The 12035-nt window shown below is 42.1% G+C and overlaps 1 protein-coding gene and 1 long non-coding RNA gene across 4 annotated transcripts in view; one reads left to right on the top strand and one right to left on the bottom strand.

Annotated features, from left to right (window-relative positions):
- Window positions 1-1192: 1192 nt before the first annotated feature.
- Window positions 1193-8272, top strand: LOC126988759 (transcription initiation factor IIE subunit beta-like). 3 transcript variants are annotated; one of them, XM_050847155.1, is made up of 8 exons: window positions 1193-1456; window positions 1539-1693; window positions 2203-2462; window positions 2655-2744; window positions 4025-4187; window positions 5027-5224; window positions 6582-6755; window positions 7463-8272. In XM_050847155.1, the coding sequence occupies exons 3-8, from the start codon at window positions 2404-2406 to the stop codon at window positions 7598-7600; spliced, it is 822 nt and encodes a 273-aa protein (XP_050703112.1). In that variant the 5' UTR covers window positions 1193-1456; window positions 1539-1693; window positions 2203-2403; the 3' UTR covers window positions 7601-8272. The 3 variants fall into 3 exon arrangements, with proteins under 3 accessions (XP_050703112.1, XP_050703113.1, XP_050703111.1); XM_050847156.1 differs by lacking the exon at window positions 1539-1693; XM_050847154.1 differs by having other exon boundaries at window positions 1193-1693.
- A 3579-nt stretch (window positions 8273-11851) lies between these two features.
- Window positions 11852-12035, bottom strand: part of LOC126988659 (uncharacterized) — a 5837-nt gene continuing 5653 nt past the window's right edge. The window contains exon 2 of the long non-coding RNA XR_007742416.1: window positions 11852-12035. This exon is cut by the window's right edge and continues 1001 nt beyond it. This is a non-coding gene — a long non-coding RNA (uncharacterized LOC126988659).

Raw genomic sequence — 12035 nt, 5'->3', positions numbered from 1 at the left:
ATTTATGGAGGTGATTGATTGAAAGATGTGTTGGGATTATGGCCTTGTAACCCCTCACACTTGCTTATGGCTCTAGATTATTTAGTTGGTATATCTTACTTTTACAAGCGTTTTGCTATTCTTTTTATTTTTTAGTTAGTAGGAAAACAAGTCAAGGGTTTGATGATTTTGGTCTTGGTCTGAGTCTCCTTCGTCTTCGTTGACTCGTCGGCCTTTGACACGGCGCCCATTACTCAGCTGAATAAAAGGAAGAATAAACAAATAATGCCCCTCACCCTCCTCAGTACTTATTATGATAAATATTCACTCTAGTAGGGTCTAGTTATCTCACACTTTCTGTCTCACATCCTTCTAATCTAATCACCTCCTTGGATAAGAGGTTAGCACGCGTAGCTAAGAATCCGTGAGCTTGGGTTCGAATCCCAGACTGGGCAATCAGTGAACAGTAGTAGTAGTAGTAGTAGTAGTAGTAGTAGTAGTATGCGGTCGGGAGTTTCGCCTATGTAAAGTCCACCCAAGTGCTCACTCATCCTCTCTCTCGGACTAGTCGATGAAGTACCTTGGGAAACCTGGGGACTGCCTGGGGCTTAGTATGGCAGGCTCCTCCCTTCTCCTTTGTTGTATCCCTGCAACAATAAACTATATCAATCAATTAATCAGTGGGGGCATACGCCAGGGAGCGCCTCGCCTCGCCCACCCAATAATGGTAAACCCAGGCAGTCTCCCCGTCCCTTAATGTGCTTTCCTTCCTACCATTGTATCTTCGTAGTTTCATGGTGCTGCCTACACATATATTAATAGTTGTATAATCGCATTCTGCCCTGCCTGGAGGAATTGGGATGGCTTGTTCCTCCCTTCTCCCTTGTTATTTACCTGCACCAATAAACAATCAATCAGTCAATCCATGCGGGACCCTTTTCAATACCATGTGCCTTCTGGTTTACCTGCAACAATAAACTATCAATCAATCAAGATATATCGACTCGCTCATATCACAAGACCAAAGACACGAATGAACCAGTGATTGGAGCAGTGAAAGAGTTCTTGGAAGGAATGTGGCGTGCAAGATGTAAGGAATAGTATTTTGTCCCATTTACCTACAATACTGTCTTTTGTATGTGTTTTTTCTTTTTATAGGAGATGCCGTTACAAAGGCCTGACATGGGAGAAATCCTCAGTTACCTGCGACATCAAGATCAGGATTAAGATCAGACCACCAAAACAAACTCCCCCAAACAGGCTTGAGACGGTCTTTCCCTTCGAGGCTTAACACGTTTTTGAGTCACGTCGTTGAGCAAGTCTCCGGGGACCTGTGTGAGGGGCAAGGGACTCCGATTGCCCAGTGGCTGACTTATTAACACGTGTGGGAGAAATAAGAGAAGGACAGGAACAGGCCGAGAAGAACAGGAAGCCGGAGAACAGGCAAAGAACGGGAAGCCAGAGAACAAGAGAAAAGGTAAAGAACAAAGAAGGGCAATAACAGGCAGAGAAGAACAGAGAACAGGCAAAGAACGGGAAGCCAGAGAACAAGAGAAAAGGTAAAGAACAGAGAAGGGCAGTAACAAGCAGGGAAGAACAGAGAACAGGGAGAGGAGAACAGGAATCGTCTCTTCAGGAACTTGTCTCCCAGAGCGGCCAGGTGTGCAAGGCCTAATCACAGCCCGCGAGGATCAGCCCAGCACCGCATCAACAGGTGAGCCCGAGCCGCAGTTACTCCCTAAATCACATGAAAGCTTTGGGCATTATTACAGAATTACACCCAAATCACTCCGGTGGTTGACCCCATTTTGGTTAATTTGAGGAACAGTGTAATTTGTTTGGTTAAGATTAGTTTTATCAACGTTGACTGTTAATGGACATAACTGTTTTTTTTCTGATAGTTTTTGATGTGTGTATATGTTCTATTGAGCTGTTGAAGTTTTACCAGTTAAGCCAGTAGCTGCGGTGATCTTGTTTCTTAAAGACCTCTCTAAGCGAATTAATGTAATGAGAAAAAATCATCACTTAAGCCAACCATTATATTATATGTATTAATGCATTTGTGATCAGTTTATGTATCCTCTATTTTGGGGGGTTTATGTCAAGGCAAGAATTTGGCCCGTCGCTGGTATACTGTAAAGCCACATATTTGGCCCGTCGCTGCTACCGGGTTAAAGTATAGTCTAAGCCATGACACTTATGACCCCTAATATTCTGTTGCAGGTTTCATCTTTTCACTGTGGGCAGGAAGATGCAAATGACGCAGCTTACCAACAGACTCAGCAAGATCGTCACCACCACCACCACTACCTCTGCTGTCTTCACCCCTACCACTTAGTGCCTCCCAAGTGTCTAAGGAACACCTTTGAGAACCACCACTTCCTCCTGCAGACTCTCCGGCCCTTCCTCTGAACCCTAGCCAGGATGGAGCGGCAACTGATGAAGGAGCGCAATGCGTTCCTCAAAAAGGCTATGGAAACCCCGTAAGTCATCTCGTAATTCTGTTCTAAAATCTTGAATAATATATGAACAAAATTACTCCTAAATTATACATTTAAGATTTGAGTGCTAAGTACATTACAGCTAGACTTGCTTAGACACGCACACTATTGAAAGAACTTAAGACATTGCCATGTATTATTTTGTTTCAACCTTTTCTTCACCCTTCTCACCAGGCTGGAGGTCAAGAAGAGGCCTCAGGTTCCTCCTCCACCTGAACCTCCCAAGAAGAAGGTCCCCAAAACCCTCGCATCGGACCCCAATGCGTAAGTTGTCGGTATTTATTGACTGCTGAAGTTGCAGGCTTTTTTTCCCTCTTTGTTTTAGCCTTGAGCTGTTTACTTTATAAAATACTAAAACTGCTGTGTGAAGCCGAAAAGTCTAGATTGAAGTGGTGGAATAAACAGAATTTGATATAGTGAGGTGGTTTGGGTGTGTGATGGAGACACATAATGGTGAGTTATTAGAGAGGGTGCATGACTTAACCCCTTGACTGTGGATTTCCTACAAGGAGACATCACCAAGCTTCAGGAATGGATCAAAAAGTGTCTGCTACAATTCAATGAAGAAAACGTAAAGTCCTGCACCTTGGGAGGGGATATCCAGCATACCAATACCACATGGGAAACACTCCACTATCCACCACATAGGCAGAGAAAGACCTGGGAGTATATGTTACCAGGCTACCAGTGAAAGCCAATCCATGCCAATCGTAGCGGACGGGTTAAGTAGGAGGGTAGGGTTTGGCTGGGAGACTGCCAGTGAAGTGAAGTAATAGGCTTAAGGAATACGTGGAAGTGAAGCAGGAGGGAAGCATCCATGTTACAAAGTTAGCTGCATGGAGATGAAAGGCATTGGAGAAACCTACAGTCCTACACTAGATATTTGAAATGTTGCATTAGTGTTCATTATCAGTTATGTGGTAGTTTGGCTTTTTCATTCCATTTTGGGACCAAGTTAAAATGAAATGCCAGAATTTACTCTTTACTATACTCCAACACTTCTTCTGCGTGTAACGAAACACACGAGAAATTAATCCAGACAAGGAAATGGTTTGCCGGCGCCGGGGATCGAACCCGCGACCAGCGAGACGGGAGAGCCACTCCTTTACCAGTCCGCCAAAGAGGTACCCACCTGGCAGAGTGAGTTATGGGAGGCTCGCCCACCTGGCTCGTCACCGCACTACAAAAAGTGTTGTATTTTCACAGAGTTAATTTGACATATTATAAACTACCACCTCTTTTGTTTCTTTTTTAGGAGCAGCGAGTAGCAGGCTTTTTTTTATTATTGTTTTCTTTTTTGTGTGTGCCCTTGAGCTGCCTCCTTTGTTGTAAAGAAAAATAAATAAATAAAAAATAAATAAAATAAAATAAATTATAAAAAGCGATACCGTACCTATAGAAAATAAAAAATATCAGCAAGACCAACTAACCAGTAACCACGCCTTGAAAAACATGGCACAAAAGATGAATCAGCCACATTATTGATGATGGAGATGAATATGGTGGTTCATATCTTTCTGTTTATACATCACTTTATCCTGCAGCTACAAGACAATGACCGGGGGCAGCCAGTACAAATTTGGGGTGTTGGCGAGAATTGTGCGCCACATGAAAACTCGCCACCAGGACGGAGACACACACCCACTCTCCATTGACGAGATTCTTGACGAGACCAACCAACTCAACGCTGGACCCAAAGTCAAACATGTGAGTCCCACCTTCTCCTCCTCCTCTTGGTATTACAATTGGTAAATAATAAGTTGCTAGGAGCTCCCATCAGGCCATTTGCAGTCCTTATATCCTTTAATGTATTTCTCCTTCTTTTGCATCACTCGGTTACCTGTGCAAAAGGACAAAAATCTGGCTCTTCAAGTCGCTTGCGCTCCCTGTCCGACTTTATAGCTGTGAGACGTGAAATCTATATAGTGTCTTTAACCCGGTAGCAGCAGGGATCATGTTTCTTAATGGTCCCTCTAAGCGAGAAAAATGAGAAAAAATCACCCCTCACACAAACCATTTCATAATACATATCAAAGCATTTGTGATCAGATTATGTATCATCTATTTTTTTGGGGTTTATATCATGGCACAAATTTGGCCCGTCGCTGCTACCGGGTTAAGAGATGGATTGATGCCTTTGATAATAAGTGCTTACCCGGAATCATGGGATATCGCTGGAATGACTGTGTTAAGCCAGCGATTACACTATAAGACTGAATTGAGGCCTCTTACTTGAATGGTAGAGAGTTTTGCTAGAGTCTGGGTTGACATGTATTCATCAAGACAGCATGTGGGTTGTCTTGGGCCACTTTGCGATTACTGAATATTGTCAGTTTGTAGCAACAGGTGGAACTTGAACCAAGATCTTCCAGGACACCCCACATGCTGACCACTGCCTCCTCGCTTGATTGATTAACCATAAAACAAGCAGTTCTTTTGCATAATATTGCCATGATATCCTTGACTCTTTTCTTCGCACTCTTCACCAGATCCTGTTGTTGTTTTAGGTATACTTTTGAACCCTCCTAATCTCTGGTCCCCCACAGTGGCTGGTGACGGAGGCTCTGCCCAACAATCCCAAGGTGCAGGAGGTGGAGGGCAAGTACCTGTTCAAGCCCCCGCTGCCTGTGAGGGACCGCAAGTCACTTCTCAAGCTTCTGCGGCAACATGACATGAAGGGCCATGGTGGGGTGCTGCTTGATGACATCCAGGAGTCCTTGCCCCACTGTGACAAGGTTATGAAGGTGAGGACTTGAGTGTACGTTGGAAAAACCTTGACGTGAAAATAAAGGGTTAAGAAATAGAACTTCCTAATGATGAATGGAACAGTCTAAATCCAGAGGTGGTTCAAGCAAGAGGCATTCAAGAGTTTTAAGATTATTAGTTTACAAAAGCCTTGACATAAAAATAAATTGTTAAGAAATAGAACTTCCTAATGATGAATGGAACTGTCTAAATCCAGAGGTGGGTCAAACAAGAAGCATTCAAGAGTTTAAAGATTTGAGGGTGACGGTGAGGACTCGAGCTTATAATGAGAAAGCCTTGACGTAAAAATAAAGGGCTAAGAAATTGAACTTCCTAATGATGAATGGAAAAGTCTAGATCCAGAAGTGGGTCAAACAAGAAGCATTCAAGAGTTTAAAGATCTGAGGGTGACGGTGAGGACTCAAGCTTATAATGGGAAAGCCTTGGTGTAAAAATAAAGGGCTAAGAAATTGAACTTCCTAATGATGAATGGAACAGTCTAGATCCAGAAGTGGGTCAAACAAGAAGCATTCAAGAGTTTAAAGATTTGAGGGTGACGGTGGGGACTCAAGCTTATAATGGGAAAGCCTTGACGTAAAAAAAAATAATAATAATAAATAAAAAATAAAAAAAAATCAGAAATTCAACTTCCTAATGACAAATGGAAACCCTCTCCCACCCTCCCCTGACAGCTACTAGATAAGGAGATTGTGTTTATTGTTTTTTTCTTTGTTTTTGTCTTTGAGCATTTTCCTTTACCATAAAAAAAAAAGAAGAGAAAACCAGCCTAACCTTCCTTGCACCCTCCCTGACAGCAACTAGATTACAAGATTCTGTTTATTGTTTTCATAGTTTTTGCCCAAGAGCATTTTCCTTTACCATAAAAAAAAGCCTAATCCTTCTTCCACCCTCCCTGACATAAGATTAAGAGATTCTGTTTACTGTTTTCATAGTTTTTGCCCAAGAGCATTTTCCTTTACCATAAAAAAAGAAGAGAAAGCCAGCCTAACCTTCCTTGCACCCTCCCTGACAGCAACTAGATTACAAGATTCTGTTTATTGTTTTCATAGTTTTTGCCCAAGAGCAATTTCCTTTACCATAAAAAAAAGCCTAATCCTCCTTCCACCCTCCCTGACAGCAACTAGATTAAGAGATTCTGTTTAGTGTTTTCATAGTTTTTGCCCAAGAGCAATTTCCTTTACCATAAAAAAAAGCCTAATCCTCCTTCCACCCTCCCTGACATAGATTAAGAGATGCTGTTTATTGTTTTTTCATAGTTTTTGCCCAAGAGCATTTTCCTTTACCATAAAAAAAGAAGAGAAAAACAGCCAAACCCTCTCCCACCCTCCCTGACAGCAACTGGACAAGGAGATCCTGCGTGTGGTGCGACAGACAGACAAGAAGCAAATCATCTTCTACCACGACAAGGGGATTAACTTCCCCGTCGAGAAAGAGTTCCAGCAGCTGTGGCGCAACACCTCCGTCGATGGCCTGCAGGACGATAACATTGAAGAATACCTCAACAAACAGGCAAGTCACTCTCTCACTATGTCACCTGCTGTTGGGCTTTACGCTGTTAGGCTCAGGTATGGTGGTATGAGGGGACAGTGAGGTCAATCTCCCATTTTTTCCTTCCTTCTCTTGTTTTCTCTGTCTCTGTTTTGCTTAATCTCTTTCCCTTTCTTTTCTTGTGTTTCCTCTCTTGTTTTCTCTCTCTTTCCCTCCCATCTCTTTCTCTCTCTCTCTCCATTTTGCTTTGTCTCTTTCCTTTTCTTCTCAAACTTGTCTTTCCTCTCTCTCAATTTCTCTCTCTTTCCCTTCCATTTCTTGTCTTTCTCTCTCTCTCTTCATTTTTTTTTGTCTTTTTCTTTCCTCTCTCTATTTCTTTCTCTTTCCCTACCATCTCTTGTCAAGCAAAAAGCGACCTTAAAGTGGTTGATTCATAGGCCTAAGGTTGCATGGATTTTTCTGTCGAACTCGGCATTCACTGGGTTAAGGAAAAACGGATAAATATAGATTGGATACATTACAATACCCTAAAAACCTGTTAACCACTAATAGGTGAAGTCACACACTGTCCCCTACCTATTAACAATGTCACTTTATTTTCCATTCATATGCGTTTTTTTAATCCCAACTAATGAAAGCTTTATTTTGCATCTTTTTACTTTTACTTTTATTTTTCGCTTCTGTGTATTTTTTTTTATCCCAACTAACGAAAGCGACTTTTCTTACAGGGAATCAAGTCGATGCAGGACACTGGGCCGAAGGTGAAGCCCATCCGCAAGAAGTCGAGGAAGGGGCGCACCAGGGCCACCAAGATCTCCGACAACGAGCACATGCAGCACGTCCTACAGACCTACGACGACAACTAACAGCGGCGTCTCGTCCCTGGTCGCGCGCTATCTTTCAATCTTCTGAATTTCTAGCTTTACTGCTCCTGATATCCTAGAATAATTATCTTAATTTTACATATTTTTTTACGTAATTCTATTAAAAATGTACAAGTCCTGCCATCTAGAATTTGAATTGTTTTATTCCCTGTATGTCAGAGTCTGGCCAAGCCTCGGCCCGCCAGGCCACCGTGGCCCTGGGCTGGGGCGACTTGCTCCAGGGCCACACAAACCGTTCAGTGCGACGCATCGTTTAGTTTACAATTTTTCATGACCAAGGAAAACGAGGTTTTCAAATTTTGCTTTGATTAACTTAGAGCATAAGGAAAGCATGACAATAACTTGGAAAGGATAAAAACTGTCCACCACTGAGTGCCGGGAATCTAACCTTGTCCTTGGGAAGGATGTTGTGTATACACTGGGAAATCATTTATAGCTAAAGAGTAAAAATGTCTAACACTGAAAGGCTTTTCATTATCTTATTCATTTTATTTACTAAAATTAACAAAGGTTTAATTGAAATAAGAATTTGCTCAAAATTTGAGGCACACAATAAGGAAAATAAAGATGCCTCAGGGATGAATTTTGTAAAACAAATCAAATAATAAATTTTGTAGAAATCAATAAAGACAACATTAATAAAATCAATCTCCATCTTATTGTTTCAATCAACCTCGGAGACTTCCACAGCTGAAACACACCAGCATTCATCTTCCCTGACTGCCTGGTTACCAGACTCAGATACTTGATAACAAGAAGCAAGGTGCATATTTTCAAGAAAGTAGGTGGCCTAGTTTTAATTGGAGTGGCAATTGGAAATTTCACAAGACTTGTAGGTTAGGACCGGCAGGATACATTGATCATACGCCTTGGTCATCAGCGAGAGTGGCAGGTTGCTATTGTGACGACAACATTATGTTTACCAAAAGCACTTCCTTCCATTCCTTTTTTCTTTCAGGTTTTCTGTGGTCTGAGTTTGCACCAACAGCTTGTTTTAGGTGTATATATTTCTCTTCTCTCTCAAGTGTTTTGCTCTCGCCTGTTTGTTGTCCTGTCAAACGTTAAAGATAACTTCTGTTTTCTTCATATTTATCTTCAGACCTTCTCTTAGAATTTCAGGCTCTTTCTGTAAAGTTCCTCTATCGTTCTCTAATTTTTTTGACTCATTGAACAAGACACTAATATAGTCTTACTTAGTGAGTGAATCTAAGCCTGTTAAGATATTCACTGTCTATCTGGACTCCCATGTTAGCCCACTCTCATTTCCTGAATCTTCTACACAAGCCATGATTAGCTTTGGAGATAGTGTCACCTTGCATAACGCCTTGTTTAATTGAAATTTTCTTGCTTTTCTTGTGAAGTTTAACCCGGTAGCAGTGACGGGCCAAATTTGTGGCTTTACCGTGTAGCAGCGACGGGCCAAATTGTGCCATGGTATCAACCCCCCAAAATAGATGATACATAATCTGATCACAAATGCTTTGATATATATTATGAAATGGTTTGTGTGAGTGATGATTTTTTCTCATTTTTCTCGCTTGGAGGGACCATTAAGAAACATGATCCCCGCAGCTACCAGGTTAATGGCTGCCGTGTGTCTCTGCCTCTTCCAGCCCCTTCATGCAGGCCACTGTTCACCTCTGCCCTGCCTCCAGAAAGCTTGTGTGACTACAAATACTTTCTCATAATTATGAAAACCATCCATAATGGTTTATTGTACTCAGCAGATTTTTTTGATAACTTGGCTAATAACATGAATGTGGTCATTAGTTGAGTGTCCATAAAGAAGTCCAGCTTGTTCCCTTGGCTGGCTTGTGTCTGGTGTTGCCCCTACAGCTGCACTAACCCAAGCTGTCATTCTGTCTGGCTACTCAACAGTTCATCACTACAGTGTGCTTCCTCGGTAATGAGACGCTGCCTAACAAGGTGAGCTCTTTCTCTGTTATTTTTTTAACATAAATTAATGGATGGATATATAAATAGATAGATAGACAAATTGATAGATATAAATAGATAATTTAATAATATGAGTTGTGAGTAATTTTCCGACATTAGGTAAAGTTGGGGCATATGCCATGGATGCGCGTGGCCTCGGTGCTCATCTGCGTGGCTTCGGCCTTTGAGCCTGTGGCTGGTGAGGACCCAGTACAATCACCACCGGGACAGTGTGATAGCCAGGTGACAACAGTTTGCCTTTCAGAGGTTTCCCCAGGCACTCGTATGTTGACCAGCTTGAAACGGTGGAAAAACAGCAGCAGGGTGAGCTGCTCGCCGACTGCAAAGACAGCGATTCAAACCTAAGCTCGCGGATTCGTAGTTAGGCAAGCTAAACACTGCACCACGGAAATGACATTGCATAAGATATACTTGCCACACTTCACGTCAGGGCCAGTTTTCGGAAGCGCCCAAACTCATACAAGTGGCGAGTCTTACAGTCCAATAGAACAAGTTTGTCAGCTCAACCAAACACAGAATAAGACAAAAATTCCTTGTAGCTTTAGTCTTTGGCGTTGATATAAAAAGGAGGATGGAATTTTAGGAAACTACACCGAAAATCTCTTTTATTAGTATGGTACTGAGTGTAAATAACCGATCATTGTGGAGAATATACTTTGGTTGGGCGCTTACAATGACTCGGTTTTGGACTGTCGAACTGGCCAAAGACCGGACCACAGCCATATCACAGTGACGCCACCCAATATCGCAGTGTTGTCACCAAACTGTTGTGTCAGGCATTATATATAGGGCCATATTACTAAACATTTCGTCCCCCAAGAACCCATATTTGACAAGGCTTTCGTAGGAGTTATGTGCATTTCCAGGAGTAGTTGTATGACCCTGGTGCTAGATTGACCCTTCTTCTATACCATGAACCTAAGAAAACACTCATCAGAACCCAATTGCCCCCATCTTTGACCTTTAGAAATAACTGATGTGAGAAGCGAGTGTCTCTTATAATACCGACGAGTTTATCAGTTCCACAGGACGGCATATACTGCGCCATCGCTGTTTTATACCACAAGTTCACAACACAACCATATACGCACCTGTTATGTACGACTTTATGCTGTTGCCTGTCCCTACCTCAACCATGTCGTCGCCTGGTGTAGGGATCGGGACTCACCTGAAGGGCACAGTGGCTTCGATACACATCCATCTGCTTCGTGATCTCGGAGACTCAGAGCCGATTCCACAGTCCAACACAGTGTCTTCGTAACAGCCCGAACCAAACTATAGAATCCCATACAATCCAAAACGGTGAGGTCTTCGATGCCACACTAAATACACAAGACTTCCTGTATAGTTTCGTCAAATTTGTGAACTTGAATATAAACACCAGACACAATGAGCCGATTCCACAGTCCAACACAGTGTCTTCGTAACAGCCCGAACCAAACTTTAGAATCCCATACAATCTAAAACGGTGAGGTCTTCGATGCCACACTAAATACACAAGATTTCCTGTATAGTTTCGTCAAATTTGTGAACTTAAATATAAACACCAGACACAATGAGCCGATTCCACAGTCCAACACAGTGTCTTCGTAACAGCCCGAACCAAACTACAGAATCCCATACAGTCCAAAACGGTATGGTCTTCGATGCCACACTAAATACACAAGACTTCCTGTATAGTTTCATCAAATTTGTGAACTTAAATATAAACACCAGACACTATACAAGGAAATTTCGAAGGCTCTGGTATTGGTTTGGGAGCTTACTAACCCGTCATGGGGAACTGTGAAACTGGCCCTCAGTGTTACTAGATGAGGCTGAGGTAGTTTCAGTAGGTTAGGAAGGACCAGGGTCGCTATTCTCAGATGGTTTCACTTCATGTTAACTATTCTCAAAGGCCGAAAAGGAGAGTAATCAAGATTTCATGGGTGTTTTTTTCACGTTCAGGGCACAGCAGAAGGGTCGAAATACCACCAGGATCATAAAGCACTTGAGTTGCACCTCTGGAAATACCCATAACCCATACGAAAACCCTTTCAAATGTGAGTGTTTAATGACCTCCTCACAAAATTGACCTCTCCTCACAAAACTGACCTCCACGAATTTGACCTCCACATGAAATTGACCTCTCCACGAATTTGACCTCCATGATATATTGACCTCTCCTCACGAAAGGTAGGTATAGTTTTGACCCTTCTTCTGCAGCGGCAAAGCGTTTGAGAATATGGTCCCAGAAAATTAATATAATCCCTAACTTTCAGGAAGGAAACATGGACAACTTTTTATTATTCTTTATATCGAGAGAACTAGAATCGCTTCCAGGCATTCTCGTGTCAACAAATACATAATAATCAACCTGAAATAAAAAAAATAAAAAATCATGCACATTTTCATAGGTTCTATATATGAAGGAAGAAGACGAAAAAAAGTAAAAAGTTGATGAAGAATGAAGTTGAATGTG

Source organism: Eriocheir sinensis, chromosome 70 (genome assembly GCF_024679095.1).
Source record: "Eriocheir sinensis breed Jianghai 21 chromosome 70, ASM2467909v1, whole genome shotgun sequence".
NCBI lineage: Eukaryota > Metazoa > Arthropoda > Malacostraca > Decapoda > Varunidae > Eriocheir > Eriocheir sinensis.
This window is presented reverse-complemented; position numbering and strand designations above follow the sequence as displayed.